Source organism: Cyprinodon variegatus, unplaced genomic scaffold, assembly GCF_000732505.1.
Source record: "Cyprinodon variegatus isolate N-32 unplaced genomic scaffold, C_variegatus-1.0 Scaffold765, whole genome shotgun sequence".
Lineage (NCBI taxonomy): Eukaryota > Metazoa > Chordata > Actinopteri > Cyprinodontiformes > Cyprinodontidae > Cyprinodon > Cyprinodon variegatus.
The window spans coordinates 391727-411887 of NW_015151218.1; the positions used below are offsets into that span (position 1 = coordinate 391727).

General features: G+C 36.5%; 2 protein-coding genes across 4 annotated transcripts; one reads left to right on the plus strand and one right to left on the minus strand.

Moving 5' to 3' along the window:
- Nucleotides 1–446: 446 nt before the first annotated feature.
- dad1 (defender against cell death 1) lies at nt 447–6644 on the minus strand. Of its 2 annotated transcripts, XM_015395855.1 has the most exons (3): nt 6335–6642; nt 1985–2154; nt 447–652 (listed from the first exon to the last, which is right to left on the minus strand). In XM_015395855.1, the coding sequence occupies exons 1-2, from the start codon at nt 6543–6545 to the stop codon at nt 2024–2026; spliced, it is 342 nt and encodes a 113-aa protein (XP_015251341.1). In that variant the 5' UTR covers nt 6546–6642; the 3' UTR covers nt 447–652; nt 1985–2023. The 2 variants fall into 2 exon arrangements, with proteins under 2 accessions (XP_015251341.1, XP_015251343.1); XM_015395857.1 differs by lacking the exon at nt 447–652 and having other exon boundaries at nt 1982–2154; nt 6335–6644.
- Nucleotides 6645–7920: 1276 nt separating this feature from the next.
- On the plus strand, nt 7921–14347 carry abhd4 (abhydrolase domain containing 4). Of its 2 annotated transcripts, XM_015395858.1 has the most exons (9): nt 7921–8083; nt 8827–8847; nt 10574–10659; nt 10757–10861; nt 10992–11280; nt 12191–12378; nt 12449–12560; nt 12650–12836; nt 14071–14347. In XM_015395858.1, exons 1-9 carry the CDS (start codon nt 8034–8036, stop codon nt 14158–14160), a joined length of 1128 nt encoding a protein of 375 aa, XP_015251344.1. In that variant the 5' UTR covers nt 7921–8033; the 3' UTR covers nt 14161–14347. The 2 variants fall into 2 exon arrangements, with proteins under 2 accessions (XP_015251344.1, XP_015251345.1); XM_015395859.1 differs by lacking the exon at nt 8827–8847 and having other exon boundaries at nt 7922–8083.
- The last annotated feature ends 5814 nt before the right edge of the window (nt 14348–20161 follow it).

A 20161-nucleotide genomic window follows, 5' to 3' on the forward strand; every position in this document is an offset into this window, starting at 1 on the left:
TACCTCTCTAAGTGGGTCTCTGTAAGCTAAAAGCTTGTTTTACAGTCTCTATACTCCAGTTAATGATTACTAAATTAGTTGACGAGTATTTCAATAATCAATTAATCACAATTATTCCGATTGTTTCAGCCCTATATGCAAACAAGTTTTCCTATGTCTTGCTACGGAACTGAATATTTGACTCATATTTGACTTTGATTAGGGGGACACACCATGAATCTCCAGCATTTAACTTTTTCACAATTTCATATAATATTGTGCATGTCAAATGACATGCAATATAATTTCTTTATATCCTTAGCTGTGTAACACATCCACTACATTGTTAAACAAGAAACACCAACCAGCAGGATGTTCTCTCACCACTAACCTTTTCTCTCATATAGGTAGCCAATTAATTCCAGTTAAATCCATTATTCTGACAGGAAGACATTTGAATTAAAGCAAAGCCACCATTACACTTCTTTTTTATTTCCGTCAGTGCAAAAGGGAATGTTTTACAAAGGTCAACATAACTAATGAATTATTTCAGTAAGAAAACTGTACTGCATCAAATGTAAGACATTGCATCTCATTGAGTGTTGATGCTGGATGTCGTCTGTCCAGATAAGCTGCTGTAAAACGGAGGAGATCTGATGACTTGTTTTGTGATCTGAGGGCAGAAAAGAGAGAAAGAAAATAACGTTTATTAACCAGGAGACAAAAACAATGGTCTGACTTATTTTGCTGTTGGCAAGTTCAAAATACAATGTCACTTTTTTTCCTCCTAAGTAAAAACAGTATGTGGAACTCTACCAGTTTCTATGACAGTGGAATGATAAATTGGCAATGCTCGTTAAAATGAAACAGGCCTAAAGGGTAAGACTTGGTGTCTGCTTTTCTGTCCTATAGAAAATAACAAATACACCAACGTTCCAGATTTAGGACGCACAACGTTTCTCTAAGTTCTAAGTTTTTAAAGTACATCTGGAGAGTATTACAGCACTGCACTTTTGGCACATCGAGTTATTTTACAGTTTCATTATAAATGTAATTAATCTCTTCACTCAAATTGTACATACAATATATTATTATGAGAATGCAGGAAAGGTGTTTTGTGGCTGTTTCCTTACCAATATAGAACTAAGAAATAACATTTAATAAAGTATTTATAGCCTTTAGATTGAAGCTTGAAACTGAGTTAAGTTCCTTTCTGTTTCTCAATCATCTTTATGATGCATCTAAAATGTAAACATAGTTCATCTGTGGTGAATTCAGTTGACTGGACACGATTAGGAAAATAGATTTCTGTGCAGATTGGTTCCCCAAGTCGACAGTGCATGTCAGAGTGCAAACACTAAGCATTAAATCAAAGAATTTGGGACTCCAGACAGGATTCTTTCTTGTTAAATACCATTGATTCCTTAAAGCATGGCGATGACGGCATCATGCTATGGAGATGTTTGTCAGCAGCAGGAGCTTCCAGGAAATGAAGCAATTTATAAGACATCCTGGATGAAAACCTACTCAGAACCACTCTGTAAATGGCAAAGCCAGATATATGGAACATGTACACAGATTTGTCCAATCAAATCTGATGGAGTTTGAGATGTACTGCAAAGAAAAACAAGCAAATCCACTGAAAGAAAGGTGTATTAGGGTTTGGCAGCATATTAAAAAAGACTTAAGGTCGTTCCCGATGTAGAAATTTGTTTGCTATTCTTAAACTTTTAGCAATCTCAAAAAATTTTTTTTTCACATTCCCTGTTGTTTGATTTGTACAAAACTGATTATTAAATTGGAAAAAGGCTTTAAGATAACTAAATGTGAAAAAAATGTGAAGCATTGAGGATAATTTCTGGATGCACCGTAAGGTGATGAGACACCAAGCATACGCTTATAATTATAAAGCTAAAATATGTGTTGGAGACTCTGATAAATCAAAAGTCCTAAAGGAAAACAGCTTTGATAACTGTTGAGGTTAATGAATGGGTAAAATAAAGACCTTCGTGAAGGGGTGATGTGTATCTGATTCCGATTTATTTCAGCCAATGAAGTTCATCACAACGAGATGCAAGACGGTGTGAGCGAACAGGAAGTCAGCGAAGGCCCTCTCAGGAGAAATGGACAAGAAGTCCCCTTTGTTCTGAGGGTTGATCTGGATACGAAGACACACTGGAGAAAAAAAACAAAAAAAATGTGAACAAAAAAAATACCAAGAAATGCTGATTCATTTTCACTTCATTATACTAAATGCAGACAATTTTACTTTTTACATTTTAATTAATTTTTGGGGGGGGATTTTATTGATTTATTACAAATTGGCACATTCTGCAGATTTTTCTTTGAACTGTTCAAACTTATTTTACCTGTAAAAAAAAAGAAGTGAAAAGAGAAATGCAAGTTAAGAAAAAAATGAAATGCCTTTCTAAAAAGAAAAATCCACATTTTACAACACAATTACACATTTACATGAAAGGAAGCTTCTGCAGCAAAAAGAAGTTCTAATATCAACATCTGAAAAGCTCAGCCTTTTCCTTGAATTAACAGCATGGAAGTGCCAGCTGTCACTGCAGTGAAAAGGTTAAGGAAAACTGTGCATAAAGTGTCACGTTCAGGTTAACTTGTGCACTTTAAAAGGAGAATTTTTTTTTATAAATATCAATAACAAAAAACAACGTAACCCAGAGCTAAATAGAACCCCTATAGTGCACCTTAGCTATCTTTACTTCTTACAGCTCATACTAACAAAAAAGTACAAACAAATTCAGAGAACAGAATCAAACTCTCCTCTGACTGCATTGTAGGATGGAGATGCACTTCTGATAGATCTGTTGTGAAACCTGCTCTTAACAGATATTTTCATTTAGCAGTGATAGCACTCTGTTTATTGCAAGTTTCATAACTTGGAAAAAAAACAGTTTCCATCCGACTAAAACACGATTGGGAAATCTAATTTTTTCCAGCTGCCTTGTCTTCTTAAAGATACAGTCCACTACATCATAAACTGCAGCTAGTAATAGTAGGTTCTCTTTTTATTCTCCATCTTAAGTGAGTTTGGCTTTGTGACAAGTGAAGCTCTTCATTTGCAGATTCAGGACAAAATATTATATTAATAGGCCAGGATATGATGCTATAGGCTTTTTCTATGAAATCAGTTCATTCAGCAACTTGCATTAAATATCCCAAATTATGCAATATGCATTTTACCATTTTTTAACCATAAAAAATTTTGTAAAAATTAAAAAAGACAAAATGTCTTATTTTGTTTTGTATATTTTTTATTTCAAAATTTCTACCAAGGTTACTATTTTTTGAAGTAGACAAAATCAATTGCCTAATATCCCCATAGAGTGAGCTAACATCTATCAATCAAGTGGCTCTCGCAGCCAACGGACAACAACATACAGCCAGGGTTGAATGCTTACCAGAAGTCTAAAGCATTGCTTTAATGATTTGACTAAAGCCGCCGCCTTGTGTCAGTAATTTTTATAAAAGTCACAGTGTCAGAAAGTAAGGCTGGGGAGAAGAGAAGTTGCATTGTCCAGATGTGTTGTGAGAGAAGCTGCTTGTATTCAAACAAGCTGCCAAACAAGCATACAAAGCGAGCGATATAGAACTGGTAGCAATAAGTCAAATATGCAAAACTACTGTATACTTTAAAAGACACATTACTGAGAAACTTTTAACCTCCATTCATAACTAAAAACTGGCTGCATATTTCTTACATTATTTCAAAACCACTTGCTGCATGTATTGAATTTATCACTAGTGATGCACCGGTCAGATATTAATGTCGAATATCGGTCCAATATAAGACAAAAAACAGCTTATAACAGATTTTATCAGATGGCAACTAAAATCTCAAATATTTTCATGCTGATAGAAACACTGCTTCTGTTAAAGGTATTTGTAAGTCCTTAGTTTTGCATGGGTCAGTTGTTGTCATATGTTTTGTTGCTGACGTTTGTTCCCTGTTTTAATAATATTGCTTGATCAAGCCATTTGTAACATTCTACAGCATAATTAGGCTTTTGTTTGTGCCACTCTATAAGCCTGGAACTCAAACCTTACTGGCATAGGCCAGTATCAGGCATTGCAAGCTAACAACGACCTCAACAACTCCCCATTACTAAGGGGACCTGTTCTTCCAGTTCAGTTAATTTTCATGTTCTGTAAGCCATAAAAAGACTTTATTGGGCGACTCTATAAAAGCCTGGAACTCAACGCAAATCCAGACATTTCAATTGAGAAAACTTCCTGGATGGGAAGCCCAACATCTTCAAACTAGGAAAACAAAGTCCAATGGTCTTAACCATGTATTATTAGTGACAATATTGTATTGGGTCAATATCTATGGTCAGTTCTCAAAGCTGCCATATGGGCATTTTATCGGAAATGAAAAAGTTGCATTGGGACACCCCTAGTTATTGCAACCACATACAGTCCCTGATTGGTTGATACAATTCTGACAGATTTTTTAACTCCAGTAAATATTGCTTTTCTCTTTTTTGCACAGGTAGAAATGCCTCCTTCGCATCGCTTATTTCCTGAACAAGCATTCACATAGGGATAATATGTAAATATCTCTTTATTCGTGTTTGGTCTGAACAAACATGAAGAATTATCTAAGAATAAGCTTTTAATATGGCAGACCCATATGTTTCAATTTCGTGAGAACAAAACAAAATTAAGGGATCAACATTTCCATGGTTTAGATCTTAATTAGGCAAGAGAGCTTAAACTAGGCTGGATGGCTATCTTTAAAAGCAAACATATCCTTTGGCGTACCACAAGGCTTTAATCTTGTCCCCGCATCTTTTGCTTTTGCTATTCCGCCTACATGTGAAATAACATATCAAAAACATTGCACCCAACTGCTGTGGGACTCTAAAATACCTAGCAACAACATGTGATATCAGGGCTACTTTGGGGGCACTTTCTATGTTTTAGAAGATATTAAGAGATGGATAGAACAAAAATGCCAGTTAGTAACTTGGTGGTAGTAGGTTCCCAATGGGAAATTACATTGGGACCAAATGGCACTAAATTGGTGACTTAGAAACGACACTGCCAAGGAACGCTATGGACAGTGGAAACATGCAAAAGGAGGAGAGTTTTGTGTCGGAGGTCGCGGATGAGTCTCCATTATACATTTTTTATTTAGAGGAGGAAAGTGGGGACAAAGTTGTTGTGGAAGAGGACGCAAGGGCAGCAGAAGCTTGGTTTGGTGTAAAAGGCTTACAGCCGTACATGTTTGACATGTCTGAGCACCTGCGTCGCAACGCTACCAGTACTGTTAGCTCTACGCCTGCTGAAGACACAGACGTCCATCCCCGTGAACACTGGAACTTAACTCAATGGGAAAGTAAATAATTCTTATTTCTCATTTCCACGGTTGCGTAAATTAGCTGCAAGATGCTATGACCGAAAAAATTTGAACGACAGATACCCGTTGATATATGAGTGGCTGAATTTAGGTGTACAGGCTGACCTATAACTAACTGGCCTGCATAAGATAAAGAAAAAAAAACCCCACAGAATTTAAGACAGGGTTTTTTTTTATATAGAATTTTTCTACATTTTGGGACAATATAGTCTGATAAAGAGTACATTTAAATACATGTTCAAGCGAGAATTATTTGATATTTAAATATACAACTTTAAATTGGACAACTTTAAAGTATAACTTTCAATCTCAAAATGATTTTAGCTATGAGTCTTTTTGAACTCTACAAATCTTCCTTCCTTGTTGCTCCCAGTTCCAAATGAGAAAAGGAACTCATGAATGACCATGCATTTATTAAACTGTATTGTTCTCTTAATTCAAATCAGGCCTTGATAGTGCCAGCTTCTATATAGAGACTATGTGGTGTATACTTCTGTATAGTTCTGATCAAATATAGTGAGCACAGGGGCTTGTTAAACTATTTTAAATGTACTTTCTATCTACATACATGAAAATATAATAATCTAAATCATAATATTTATTGATGCTTAAAGTCTAATAGGTGGGTTATTACATAAAATTGACGCAAGTGTTTACAACACATATAAACTTAAGCTATTTTAGCAAGCTGGCTAGGTGTACTAAGTATTTTAAATCACTTATTTTAATAAATAGACAACACGTGTAGGGAGGTCTAAATATGCTTGTTTTAAAACTTAATTTGTCTTTAAAAACATTAGATAGCCTCTTTATAACAAAAAAAGAAAACATGCGGACATTTGTTTTAGCTGTTAGCCAGTTAGCACGAACCAGGCCAGAGCTCAATTTTGACCGAGAACTCTAAAATCAAGTGTTTTATACCCATCGCACAGAAAGCTTCACAAAAACCGTTGCAGAATTAGCTACCTGCGAGAATAAAAGAGCCCACGCAGGAGATGAAGCCTGACAGAAAGCTGTTGAATGGGAAGGTACCAACGAGGAGACAGTAGAGAAACTGCATCGCTCCGGTTAGCAGGATGTACAGCAGGTAAGCGTCCACCACTTTCAGCTTATTGGGCGTCGTGGTGGTGTACTCCTCCAAAAATCTGGAGATAACCGACACGACTGAGTTCGACATGATTCTTCTATTGTATTATTAAAAAAAGGCTGACGAAGGTATGCACAGCTTCTGGTCTTCACTTCTATCAGTGACGTGTCCTCACCAACCGGAAGAAGCCAGTGTGTTACATTGATAATATTCCGAGTAGCACAGATTGCCGATTGCCAGTTGTGTCTAACTAGTGCCTCAACGTAGTCGCCATATTGTGAGTGGCACGTCTGTTTAAAAACATCCGTTTCTCTGTTCCAACGCTTTACAAGTGATAATAAAATAAAAATGTAACTTAAATTATAATTAGACACAGCAAGACAACGTTTTACCTCCAATATTTCAAATACTAGGGGAAGACCTTCATATATTCAACACTGTTTACATTCCCAGACTATGGCTAAGGAAAACCATTTTTGCACTTATATAACCTTGAGTGATTAAATGACTGCTCTCAAAGTTTGTAGTCAGTTCTTATTCCAAAGAAAAAGAAGTGAATACATATTATCTCTTATCTGTACAACAACAGAACTCAAACAATGGCAATAATAATATCTATGAAGTAATAATAATATATTTAATTGTGTAATTATCATTAGTCTTGTGTATCATCATTTCATCAAACAACTTCACGCTGGCTTCAAAAGGGTTTGGCTAAAGCGAAACATAAAAAACTAAAAATACATTTAGTTACAGGAAGTGAAACTGAATGAAGGTGCATGCTGAATTATTTTAAGTAATCTGTATATTTAAATTTATTGTGACCACATTTTTTTCGTCATGGATATACTTGTTTATCTTAATTTACTGTCTCAGTTGCTGACATCGTGAGAATAAAAACAAAAACGTTTTTAGAAATCACAGAGCTTTGTTTCCGTAGCAAAGTTGCCACTCACAATATGTTAGACAACTTTACGTATCGGTCATGCGGGGGTGAGGAAGTCAAATTCCTACGTACTGTACGTAAACGTTACCCAACGTGAAGCACATAGATGCAAATAAAGGAAAGATGTTCAGCTACAATTTCATTGCACTTTATAGTTTTTTGGCTATTTATTTTTAAATGTTTTTGCGTTTTAGATAAGCGTATATATTTAACTCACTCATATAGAAACGACATTTTTATTAACTTAATTATATATAGATATCTTAGACTTTCGGTGGGAATGTGCAGTTTAAAACGATATAGTTTGTTTTTTCTTGTTTTTGTATTGTTTGTATATTCTCAATTTGTATCACCTTGTGGAATGTTGTTAAACATAAACAATGGCTAAAGTGTTTTAGTTCTGTGAACTCTCAAAGGTTTTCTCAACGATGCTAATAAACGGGGGACTCAAATTCTTTGCGGGCAACTACATCTTTCTAAGAAGCGATCTTTGCACGCGGTCACATTACGTAGGAATGGGTTGGTTACAAAACATACATAAGTTAAATAGATAGCAGACAGGGCTTAATGCAATTTCGGAGGAGTCGGTTGACATTTGTGTGTGACTTTGTTTGATTTGAATGTAACAGCCGATGGATCCAGCTCCAGCACCAGCTCCCATGCAGAACAACTGCGAGACAGAGTGAGTAACTTCCACACCTTTAACTAAACATCTCCGCTCTTTACATCACTCTACATTAGGTCAACTTGTGAAAACTGGACGTGTAGGTCCAGTTTTTATTGTCTATAAGGGGTGAAAAATAAATAATGATGTGTCAGGGAGGTAGAAACTGCTCCCTAGTCTGGATTTACAATCTTTACGTAGCTGTTTATGTATAGCCTAATGTAAATGTAACATTACATAATCTGAAAAATGATAACCTTTTATAATAATCTGGCTCCTTGTTTTTAATCTGAGGGAATATAAACGTTTAATCGAGAATCATATGGTGCCATTATTATAATACATATCCAGTAGCCTGTTTAGTTTGTTTTCTATTATTAATGGTGGTTAAGCAAACATGCTTAACAAAAGCACCTGCGTGAATAAAGGAGAGCAGAGGTTAGAGAATAATCTCCAGTGACTCAGAGAAACTGAGCTGCATTTTTATTGGTGGAACAGGTGATAGTTTTACCTTTGCCATTGATTTCTTCCTGCATTATCAGATGACATCATCCGGCATCCTTTATGTATTACCTTTACTTTTTACCCACTTTTCTATCATTACAACAAAAACCATAAAACTAATATAAATCTAAAGGTTAATGCAGATATATATGAGGTAAAGGTAATTGCTGACTCATTTATTTTTACAAGTTTTGTTCACCATCAGATAATTGGGCTCATGTCACTTCAGTTCAGCTTCATCACTCTTTGTTCTCCAGGTTGGAAAATACAAAAAACAGGTGAGATTCCAGGTGCATTGCTATGTTATAAAATACTAATAACCAGTAACAGACTATCAGATTTGCACTGTGCTTTTGGTGAAGCATGTATAACCTTAAAAAGTTTTAACTATGTTTTGTTTGTTTTATTGGAAAAATAACGCAGTGTAGTGAATAGTTATTTAGTGGAAATAATAGATTCATTAATTTATTTGAAAAAAGAAAAAAAAAATTCTCAAGCATGAAGTTTGGTCTGTTGTATTCTCTTATGTTTTCCTCCCAGACTGCTCTGTATTTATGCCTCATCCTATCAATTCTGAGAACTTTTCCTTGTTGAAGCTGGAGGAAAAATATCCCCACAGAATGATGTATCTACAACCATGCTTTACTGTAGGAATGGTGTGATTAGTGTGTTAGTTTTCTGCCACTTATGACCTCTTCCATAGAGGCACATTATCAGAACATCTTTTTGCATTATTTTCTGTGTCTCATACACATGTGTGGTCAAAAGTAAACAGCATTTTTCATAGTTTTTTCTCTTTTTGGAAGTCCTCTACAAAGGAGAGTTTTGTAGAGTGATTCAAATTATTTGGGCAGAATCTTTAAGCAAATCAGTGAATCTCTGCGGCGACTCCAGAATGTTTTGGTTTCTTCTCTCAATAATGCTCTGAATCAATGACCTGTGAGGAATCTCTGATATGTCCAAACCTAAGGATGTTGTTAAATAAGCATAATCTGCTTTAAAATTTTCCATGGACTTTCTGCTGTGGTCCTCTATCTTAATTATGCTGTTTGTCAGCGTTCTCTAAGCTTTAAGTCCTCCTTATAATGAAAGGCACTTCATGTTTACTGCAACAATTTTTTGCACTAGAATTTATTTTAATTTGTTATTATCAAACCAATAGAGGGATAAATACAAACACACACCTAAGTTTTCAGAGATTTTTATGGTTTGGAATTCATTAATCCTTCAATTTTTAACTTGACATTTTTTTATTTTTGTTAGTCTAAAGACAAATATTTCAATAAATCACATTAAAATGAACATAAAAAAGACCTAAGAAAAAGGATTTCTGTTAAACCATTTACCTTGTCATCAGGTTATGCGGTGTGTGCTTAAAGAAGGGGGGAAAAAAATCCATATTTTGATATTTCCTGCATGAGAGAAAAGCACTTCCACAAAATGTTCCAAGGACCCACTTCTCTGACCTTAAACGTATTAAATAAAGGCTATTCACAGCATGACTGCTTTCAAATGCAACACTTAGCTGTAGTATCTCTCTCTCTCTCTTCTCCGTTCTGTGTGTTTATAGATGCTTTTTTGTTACCTTGTGGGGACAGTGTAAGACCAACTTCCCCAAAATTTGCTTACAAGTCCTTGTGCAGACCAGTTGCCTGTTTCCCATGAGGGAAGGTCCAGTTTTGGGGTAGGGGTTTAACCTTAGGATTAAGGCGTAAGTTTAATTTTAGTTATCTTTAGGATTAGATTTTTATTGGTAACAGGTATGGTAAGGGTAAGGGTCTGATTTAGACCATAGAAATAAATGGAAGTCAGTCCAAATCCTCTGGAGGATAACAAGTGTGTTGTTGAGAGTGTTATGCAAACAATGGCATTGATTACACTTACTCTAACCCTGGACTTGAGCCAGAGGCATTGTTAGTAAGCATTCAGCATGTGCTGAATAGTTTCTGTACCATCTAAAATCATATTCTTTACATGCTTCTCTTTTCATTTTATTTTGATTAGGTCAGGTTCAATCTGGAGCTGGTGGCCCTCCTGGCGTCCGACCTCCATGTCCCTGTTGAAGACTACAGAGTCTAAAATTCTTGCCTGTAAGGCTGTGTTCACAGACAGTATGCAGGTTGATTACGTAACCACTGAGCATTCGTTAGAAAACCTGTCTCACTGTTTCATTGCTCCACTCAACAGGTATTAAGAATGATTTATGGGCAAGGTTTGTGACCCTCCAGAACCAGGACCGAATATGGACTCTGTCTCTTACCAACAAGGGGACTCCCAAATCTGCAGAGCAAGGTATTGAGATCCTAAATAGTCCTTGCAGGAAGGAAATAGGCGTGAAAGCAAAATAAAAAAAAGCTTAAGACTTTACATTAAAAGTCAGCTCTCAGAAGATTGATGTTTTCCTCATCCTGTTTTTCCCCAGCACCTAAGACTCCCCTGGTAATGGTTCATGGCTTTGGAGGAGGGGTTGGACTGTGGATCAGGAACCTAGATGCACTGAGCCGCTCACGGACAGTCTACGCCTTCGACCTTTTGGGCTTTGGTAGGAGTTCGAGGCCTCCATTCCCCTCAGATCCTGCCAAGGCAGAGGAGCAGTTTGTCGACTCTATTGAACAGTGGAGGCAGGCTGTTGGTCTGGAGAGCATGATTCTATTAGGGCACAGCCTGGGGGGCTATCTGGCTACCTCGTACGCAATTCAACATCCTTCCAGGTAATTATTCATGGCTCTCTTTTTACTGAGAATAAGTTCACAGAAAAATTTGAAAATAAAAATGTAATTAAAATATGTATATAGGAAAATAACAGACAAAATCCCTGCTTTCTACATTAATTAGGACCCCTGCTGTGTCAATTTGACAGTCCAATAACATACACGTCACTGCAGCATCTTTGATCAGTCCTCTGAGATACTCATGAACGAAGGTTAATTTTATGCCCATCGAACCATTGCTCAGTTGAGTTAAAGTCCTAGTAAACTCCACATGTTGTCATTTGTGATAATAAGACAAAGAATAGTGTCTAATGGTTGCTATGGAAACTTGCAGACTCCTAAGTTTCCACTCTGTACTGCGGTTTTCCAGTAGTTAGCTCTAAAAAGGATTTACCCCTCTTACCACACTGAATGCTTACTCTGCATTCTTCAGCCTGCAGTCCCACCTTTCATTGTTAAACCACCACTGTGAAGTAGGTTTACTGGCTAGCAGCTGCTTTCCATAAACAAATCACACAAGCACAATTTGCATAGCCCGATGCTAAGACTATTAAACAAGGTTTCTCTAAATGAAACTGATAATGTATCTTTTTATGTTCACTATTGCCTTAAAAATATTTACCCACCCAATAACATCTGTCTAATTTAATAGAGTTATCTTTACTGTTACAGCCTGCTGCAAATGTATTTAGAGCAACACAAAGTTTCTGAACAATCTTTTCAGATTTTAAAAATCAGCTCATGTTGAACATTTCTTTGATTTCTGTAACAAAATAATTAAAAAAAAAATTCCCTTTTATTTTTGTCACCATCTGGTGGTTATTCCATGTACTGCATTAAATACTACTACCCTTTTCTACATATAAACTGCTTGTTCCAAATAAATGTCATTATTTTAATCTCTTTACAGAGTTTCTCACCTTATCTTGGTGGACCCCTGGGGCTTCCCAGAGCGACCCAAACCAGAGAGCCAGCAGAGTCAGGATCAAGGTTCTGAGGTGGTAAAGAGGCCCGGCCCTCCCCGATGGGCAAAAGCCATAATTTCGATTTTTAGCTTGTTTAACCCTCTGGCTGTTATCAGAGCTGCAGGCCCATGGGGTAAGTATTTAGTATTTGTAGTAGTTAAAATGTTGCACCATCATCTCACCATTTTGGTTTCCTCATTCAGGTCCAGGATTGGTGAACAGATTCCGCCCTGATTTTAAAAGAAAATTTGAGGACCTTTTTGATGATGACACAATGACACAGTATATTTACCACTGTAATGCACAGACTCCAAGGTACGGTCAAATAAGGTCCTAAAATCTAATTTATTCCTGGGAAAAATTACAATGTCTCCCTTTCTTGTTGTTGTCTCTCACTCTCCCAGTGGGGAGGTTGGTTTCCGGGCCATGTCAGAAACACTGGGTTGGGCAAAGAGGCCCATGCTGCAGCGAGTAAATCTGCTGTCCCCTTCCATGCCTGTCACCATGCTGTACGGGGCTCGGTCTTGGGTGGACAGCTCATCTGGGGACAGAGCAGCCGAGATTAGGTGCAAGGCCTACACCAAAGTACTGGTGAGTGGACAGATGGCAAGCAACAGGCCTATTCAGTATATACTAGTATTAGGCCTGTAATTTTTCATATCCCTTTAATTTGTACAACTACATCATCAATGTCTTCATCAGGATTTTATTTGATAAGCAAACAAGGGATGTCCCGATACAACTTTTTAATATACAATACTGATATTGAGCCAATAAGGCAGCAACACAAATCATACATGCTTTAATTACTCGTTTTGCAGACGGGAGTGTTAGAAAAGGCTTGATCAATTGGTATTACTTAAAAGGAGAACAATAGTCGACAGCATTAGGTCTTAGAACAATTATCCATTTACTTTTAACCAGTGGGTTACATTAACTTTAAACTGTAGAAGATAAAAGCATAGTTTTTCTCTCAGCTTACATATAGTGGAGATTTTAAATGCAGGCCAATCAAATCTGATGCTGTATTATGACTGGTATTCGACAAATTCTAAAAATTTATATTGGATAGGGATATCCCTAAAGGAAAGGAAAAAAGTTGTAGTTCATAATTTGGAAAGTCAAATAATGTGTGTTTGTTTAGGAAACCAATAGATCTGACATGATCATCATGTTATTTGTATTAATGTTAGAGTGGAGAGAAGAGAAAAAAGTAAGTTCTGGAAGATTGATACATGTCTTGGGACATATTAAACTTTTTTTTTTTGTGCCCTAATATGCAACTATAGGTGCCTTGGGAAACCAAGACTGAAAATTGCACTGGGCACCACATCACCAATATAAGCTGGGATAGTTACCATGGATCTATATATCGATCCGCCATTCAGTCTGACTTAGCTTAAACTATTCCGTTATGATGAACTGGCAATATTTTCTGTCCTTGGATTTACAAAGCTGATGCAAATACTGTATATTCCAACCAAACTAATGCTACATTTACAAAAAAAAAAATAATTTTTTTTTAAAGTGTGCACTCTGGGAGCTTAACACCAATGCATGTCACACTTTCAACATGCATGACTTAGACTTAAGAGCTATTTGCTGTTTTTTATTTGTCTATAACATAAAATCTTAGAAAAAAGTATATAGAAGTTTTAATTGCTATATGTTGAAATGGGAAAAGTCTAAACTAATGTTCCTGTGAAAGGCACCTTTCCACTTCAATCAAAAGCTAAAACTGTAAACTTAGATGTGATTTTAGTTAAATAAGTCTGTAACTAGCTGTTTTTCATGTCCTTTTTTTCCCAAACTGTTCCCTTTGCAGCTGATAGATAACGCCTCACACCATGTGTATGCTGATGAACCAGAAGTCTTCAACAAGGTGGTGGAAAACATATGTAAATCTGTGGACTGAAGGCGTGTTTTTGCATCTCCAAAGTACCTATGATTCTGCGCTGTATCTGCAGAAGCCATCATGGCGAATCCAGCCCTGCAGCCTCAGCATGTCAAACCGTCTAAATGATTTGAGGCTTTTGTAGATATATTATGTGTCTGAAAGTAAATCTGCTCTTTTTTTAAATTGTTGTGAATCTTTTTTTTTTTTTTTTTTTGCAGTTAATGGACAATGTTCGTAATTTGACAAATATGTATTTATTACATGATTTAATCGTTAATGTCATCCCACTGACAGTTAGCCAAATGTATTTGTCCAGCACTTAAAACTGTGGTAAGGTTGACTTTATGGGTAACACAAAGCGACATAGATTCATATCTTAAGATGCCTGTGTTTTATTTATTCCTGAGCTGCCAGATAAGCTTGTGATTCCCACTTTATTTTGTGCCTGGAAGGGTCATCTTCAGTTGCCTTCTAAGTCCCCTTTACTGTTTCATCTTATCACGGTCATATTTCATACCCTAAGAATGTTTCCCAACCACTTATCAGTCATGTACTACATTTCCCTACCAGTAGAGGTCAGTACTCATTTCTTTTGGGATCTGATAGATTTGTTTCTTCTTAGCAAAAGTAATAAAAATGAGCACCCTGTATTAGTCAGTTCATTGAAATATTTGTATATTTAATACTGTATTTGGCCTTAACTTTGATGAGATAATAGACTGAGTATTTGAGCAATAACATTTTGCAGGGAATCTAGCCGCTAGGGAAGAGTGGCAAGAAGGACGCCATTGACAAAATAGTAAAAGAGATCCTATTTATAGTTTGCAATAAACCATGTTGGGGACATTAATCACTGCACATCAACCCATAAACATGCAATTTCATATCGACAGCAGCAAGATGCTGCTACTGTAAAGACTTTTTTTCTGCGATGTATTTTAGGATCTTGAGGTTTACCTTTCAGGGTAAACTTACTTAGATGTTCAAACCTGTTTACAGTTGTTTTGAATGGACTTCACCTAAAGACATTGTGTACATTGGAATGGATGATTTCCTTTTTTTTTTTTTGACCTGTTTAAATCTGTACCTGGCTCATAAACTTCTACACTTTCCTGAACTGCTCAGACATGTTTTTGTATGTTACCATGGTGTTCAAAATTACAACCTTATATATTGTATCTATTATTACTATCTGTCTTCGGTTGATAGGGGGAATTGGTGTTTACCTCAAGGAAACTTTGGATAAGAGGTTGGGTTTAACTTTGATAGGTTACCAGTCACAAGGCTTCACAGAGAAACAGAAGACACACAACTATGCACACATGTACTCATACCAAAAGGATTAACAAAAGAAAGAAGAAAACATGCATGGAGAGAACGTGCAAAGTGCATAGAAAAGACCCCAATCAGGGGTTTGAACCCAGGACCTTCTTGCTGCATAGCAACCATAATTTATTCCTCATCAAAACTGATTTTTAAAGGTAATTTTAACATCTTCAGTTCCTGTTGATTTATGTTGCTTGAGTTGTTCAGTAATAGCAAAGTTAATATTAATTGTTCATTTGTCCATTTATTTAAAAAAGACATGTTTTTTTAGGACAGGTGTATATGAGCAGCTGTTCCAGTCCTGTCCTATTCTTACTTGACATCTCCCCCAGTGCTGCTGCATGATGCCCAACACTCTTTCAGAGTTAGTTTCGATCAGGTTCTCATTCGACACAAACTGTCACATGCGATATCCTTCCTCTGCACCCAAATACACCAGGGTTCGTTCAGCGCCTCATTGTGGATGCATTTTATGTTCACACTACCAGCTCTGCCATTTTAATGCCCATTGCAGGAAGAAAAAAAACAAAAGTTCAATTAGCTTGCTTGTCTGTCATTAATAATCACCATATCTTCATCAGATTTGATGCAGAGGTGTGAAGTAAGGTTGGAGGAAAATCTCATTACAAATTAACATAAGTTAAGATCAGTGTCTTTAAAATTGCAAAAAAGGACTTTCGCCAGTTGACAGCCTTCCTCTTCTGCACAACAAACTAAATGTTTTGTTTTTTGTTTCCTTTTTCAGTTAATGGTTAAACCAACAAAAGGTATTTGAAAACTGGCCCATTAGAGGCATTTAAATGCATGGTGTGAAATAAGAAATAATTAGGTTGTATTATTCACTAAGAGTCAGCCAAATTACCTTAAAGTAGGGCTGCAAAATGTAAAACAAAAATGTCTTGTTAAACAAATTACCATTATTTATTCTCAATTTCATCACTGATTCACTCAAGTTATTAAAACTGTAGTCAAGGACAGAAAAAAGAAACTACTATAAAAATCTGTTCATTTATTATGTCTCAGAAATATTAATTATACTTTCTCACTTAATCCTCCTCACAGCAGGAAAAAATGATCTATAGCCAGTCAGTCATTGATTTACCATAGAAACATCTTTAGTACATTACAGGGTGAGCACAGGTACATGCGACAATTCACATACACGAATACATTCTTAGCAAGGATGTGGGAAACCTACTAAAATTCTTAGTGTCCATGCCTGTTGTTTACATTTATCACTGCAGCTGGAACTTTTAACAGGCATGTGCACATTTTTTATGGGGGGTGGGCAGGTGTCTAAGCCAAAATAAAGCCCCACCCCCCATCAACAAAGTTATTCATCAAAAAACACAGTAGAATGTTGATGTGCTGGTGAAGATTCTCAGTCATCCAGGTCATAGTTATTCCATAAAACTTTATTTTAAAAAAACAATCCACTGGACTTTGTTTTCCAAGTTTAAAGACGTTTCACTTCCCATCCAGGAAGCTTTTTCAATTCAAAAATGCTGGATTAGCATTGAGTTCCAGGCTTTTATAGAGTAGCCCAATAAAGCCTTGTTATGGCCTAGAAAAAAATGCAAATTAACGGAACCGGAAGAACAGGTCCCCTTAGTAATGGGGATGCATTGACGTCTTGTTGGCCTGCAATACCTGATACTGGCCTATGCCTCTGAAAAGGGGAGTCATTAAGGGCGTTGTTGGCCTGGCTGACCAGGCGAGATGTCTTGGACCCCTGCATGGCGATGAGGATTGAGTTGATAGCAGGAAGGAATCAACTCTATTGCTGCGTTGTAGGTTTTTGAGAGCTGGAACCTGAGACCACCCTTTCTGTCTTTCAAACCACATGTCTTCTTTGTCCAAAATGTGAACAGTCTGGTACTCAAAAGAATTTCCTTTGTCCATGAGGTGTAGATGGACAGCCGAGACTTATCCACAAAAAGCTTTGTGGATGGGAAGCAAAACGTCTTCAAACTTGGAAAACAAATTCCAGTGGTTTCTTTTTACCTTTTTGTAAAATAGAATGCTGATGCTTTTGTAGCCTCCCTATCAGTTGCTTAATTTGTAAAACTACATTGTTTTATGGTTTATATACAAATTAAAGGAATTAATGGAGCTTAACTGAAAAAAACTTTAATTTGAAATCATAAACCCACTTTAGTTAGTTCATGTAAGTGCATTTGATGCTAATAAAGTCCGACTAAGTAACAGTTTCCTACTAGTGTTTATTTTATTGATACTGCTAACATAGATCATGTTTTTATTTCTACATTTATTAATTATAATGTTAATAAACAGCGAAACTTTTTCTAGGCGACAGTAAATGAATGCATGAAAAATATGTCTTCACTGAAGGTGATTTTTCACAGAAAGTGTTTTAGCCAGGATCCTATAATTAAATATTGCATGTTATATTTTCGGGCTGCATAGTGTAGAAGGCAGCACTGTTGCCATGCAGCAAGAAGGTTCCGGGTTCGATTCCTGACCAGGGGTCTTTCTGCATGGAGTTTGCATATGCTGTGCATGCATGGGTTCCCTCCGAGTACTCTGGTTTCCTCCCACAGTCCATAAACATGACTGTTAGGCTAATTGTCTTCTCTCATTTGTGTGAATGGTTGTTTGTGTTTCTGTTGCCCTGCAACAGACTGGCGACCTATCCAGGGTGTACCCTGCCTCTCGCCTATAGAGTACTGGAGATAGGCACTGGCTCCATCGCAACTCTGACCAGGACTAAGCGGGAGTAAATGGATGGATGGATGGATGGATGGATGTTATATTTTCCAGACTTTGTTTAAAGTATTACTGAAAATTCTGATGATGATATAATGTTAAGTATTGCTTATTTTTACGCGCCTGCCTGTTTCATAGAAGTTATGCAGATGCTGCAGTTTGGCCTGTGAAGCAGGAGATTGGGTGCTTAAGCACCACTCGGCTCCATCTGTCTGAACTTCAATGTATCTTATTATAGTTCTGCCAACTTTAAGTAGGGTATAAGTAAAAACATAAGTGATACATTATTTCTTGAAGTGTAGTTTTCATTTGTAACCTGCCTCCTTAAGTTGAGACTGAAAAACTGCCTCTTTACATCCATCTTCCATCCACCCTGTATCATGTTCTTTTGCTTCTTGACCCACTTGCAGAATCAAACCCAGAACTTGAAGCAAACAAGCTTATGTGCATCTTGCAGCAAGAACACTTTGGAAAAATTCACTTTAGTGACATCTGGATAGAGAGGATGCACACCCTGGATCCTGGTGGTAATCAGAAGATTGCTTTTAGTGAGAAGTTGCATCTCAGCTGGGTTCTGATTGTAGCAGAGCAGGTGGAAGATCTGAGCACAGTAACTGTTTGGGGCGCAGAAAATCTCCATTAGATATGATTTGGCTAGAGCCGACCATGAGCATTGAAATTCAGATGAGGGGTGGTCTCTCAGCAGGACCTGGAATCTTTAGCTTTCCGATGACCAAAATGCAGACAGGTGTGTGATTTACACTTTTTTATTTATCTATTTATCAGAGTAAACACTGCTGGTTACAAATGCAAGCTACATGTTATATTTGTTAAACATTTTTAATGTTTTATTGTCCACTTTGCAGCAAACAAGGCAAAATCATGAGGTCAGATGTGGTCTGCAGGGTCTGCAAGGTCCACCTCTACTGTATGTGATATGTTACCTGCTGTAAATTAAGTTAAAAAAAAAAGGTTAATAAGTTAAGTTAAAAACCATCAATTAAATAATGCAGTTAAAAAGATCTTTTAAAAACGTATTAATCTAAGTTTAAAATGAAATAGCTACCTGCATCAGCATTAATGTTCTGACAGTTATTCTGTAACAAATATGTTACTTTCTGTAAGTGTTTTTCACGAATTTCTTAAAGATTTACATTGTATATATTTTTAACTTATTAGGGGAAGTGACTGTTTTTGTTAATGACATTGAGCTTGATTTGTTCCATGATAATCCTTCTTTTTTTAAGTTACAAATGTAATATGGTCTTGTTCTGTCCTCCAATAACACAGTTGAATTGAAATTTTGAACTATTTCACAGAGGGACATTTATAGGGTTAAAAAGATGTCTCAGTTTCTTCTCCTTCACAAATAGGTACTACCATCTGTTTGGCTAGCAAATAAAATCCCAATAAAACCTCTCATAATGTTCTGGTTGTAGCATGATAACATGTGGAAAGGTTTAAGGGGAATGCATACTTTTGAATTGTATCATGTAAACTTTAGCCTGCAGAAGGAAGCTGGTCCAAGAATAAGTAAGACTTCTGACTTCAAATGAAAAAAGAATAAGTGAAGTGGAATTTAATTCACCATAATACGTATAGGACCATAAGCTGTCAAAGCAGGATGATTGCTTCATCCCAGAACAGCTTAGTCACTAGTACATTGTGGTTGTGCTAATTTCTTAATGGGCTAGTCGTGTTCAGTGAATGTGAGTGAAGTATTAGTCATTATATAGGACTTTTTGAATGATGAAATTTACTTAGGGTGTGTCACCTGACTCAACTTCCCCAAAACATAAACACACACTGCTGAGTAATCATTTACAAAGAGCATTTTTTTTTTTTTTTTTTTACTTGCAACAAAGATGCATTAATAAAAAACTGAGTATAATTTAAAACTTTCTGCTGTTTTGACATCATCCTGGAGGGAAGTATTAGGTGAGCTGATGGTGCCAAGAACTTCCAC

What these genes read in the sequence shown, in the direction of transcription:
- dad1 (XM_015395855.1), bottom strand. Translation starts at nt 6,545, where the DNA reads ATGTCGAACTCAGTCGTGTCGGTTATCTCCAGATTTTTGGAGGAGTAC. An exon ending in GGGCTCTTTTATTCTCGCAG is followed by an intron (nt 2,155 to 6,334) that starts GTAGCTAATTCT and finishes TTTTTTCTCCAG; the next exon opens with TGTGTCTTCGTATCCAGATC.
- abhd4 (XM_015395858.1), top strand. Translation starts at nt 8,034, where the DNA reads ATGGATCCAGCTCCAGCACCAGCTCCCATGCAGAACAACTGCGAGACA. An exon ending in TTGGAAAATACAAAAAACAG is followed by an intron (nt 8,848 to 10,573) that starts GTGAGATTCCAG and finishes TATTTTGATTAG; the next exon opens with GTCAGGTTCAATCTGGAGCT. An exon ending in AGGCCTACACCAAAGTACTG is followed by an intron (nt 12,837 to 14,070) that starts GTGAGTGGACAG and finishes TTCCCTTTGCAG; the next exon opens with CTGATAGATAACGCCTCACA.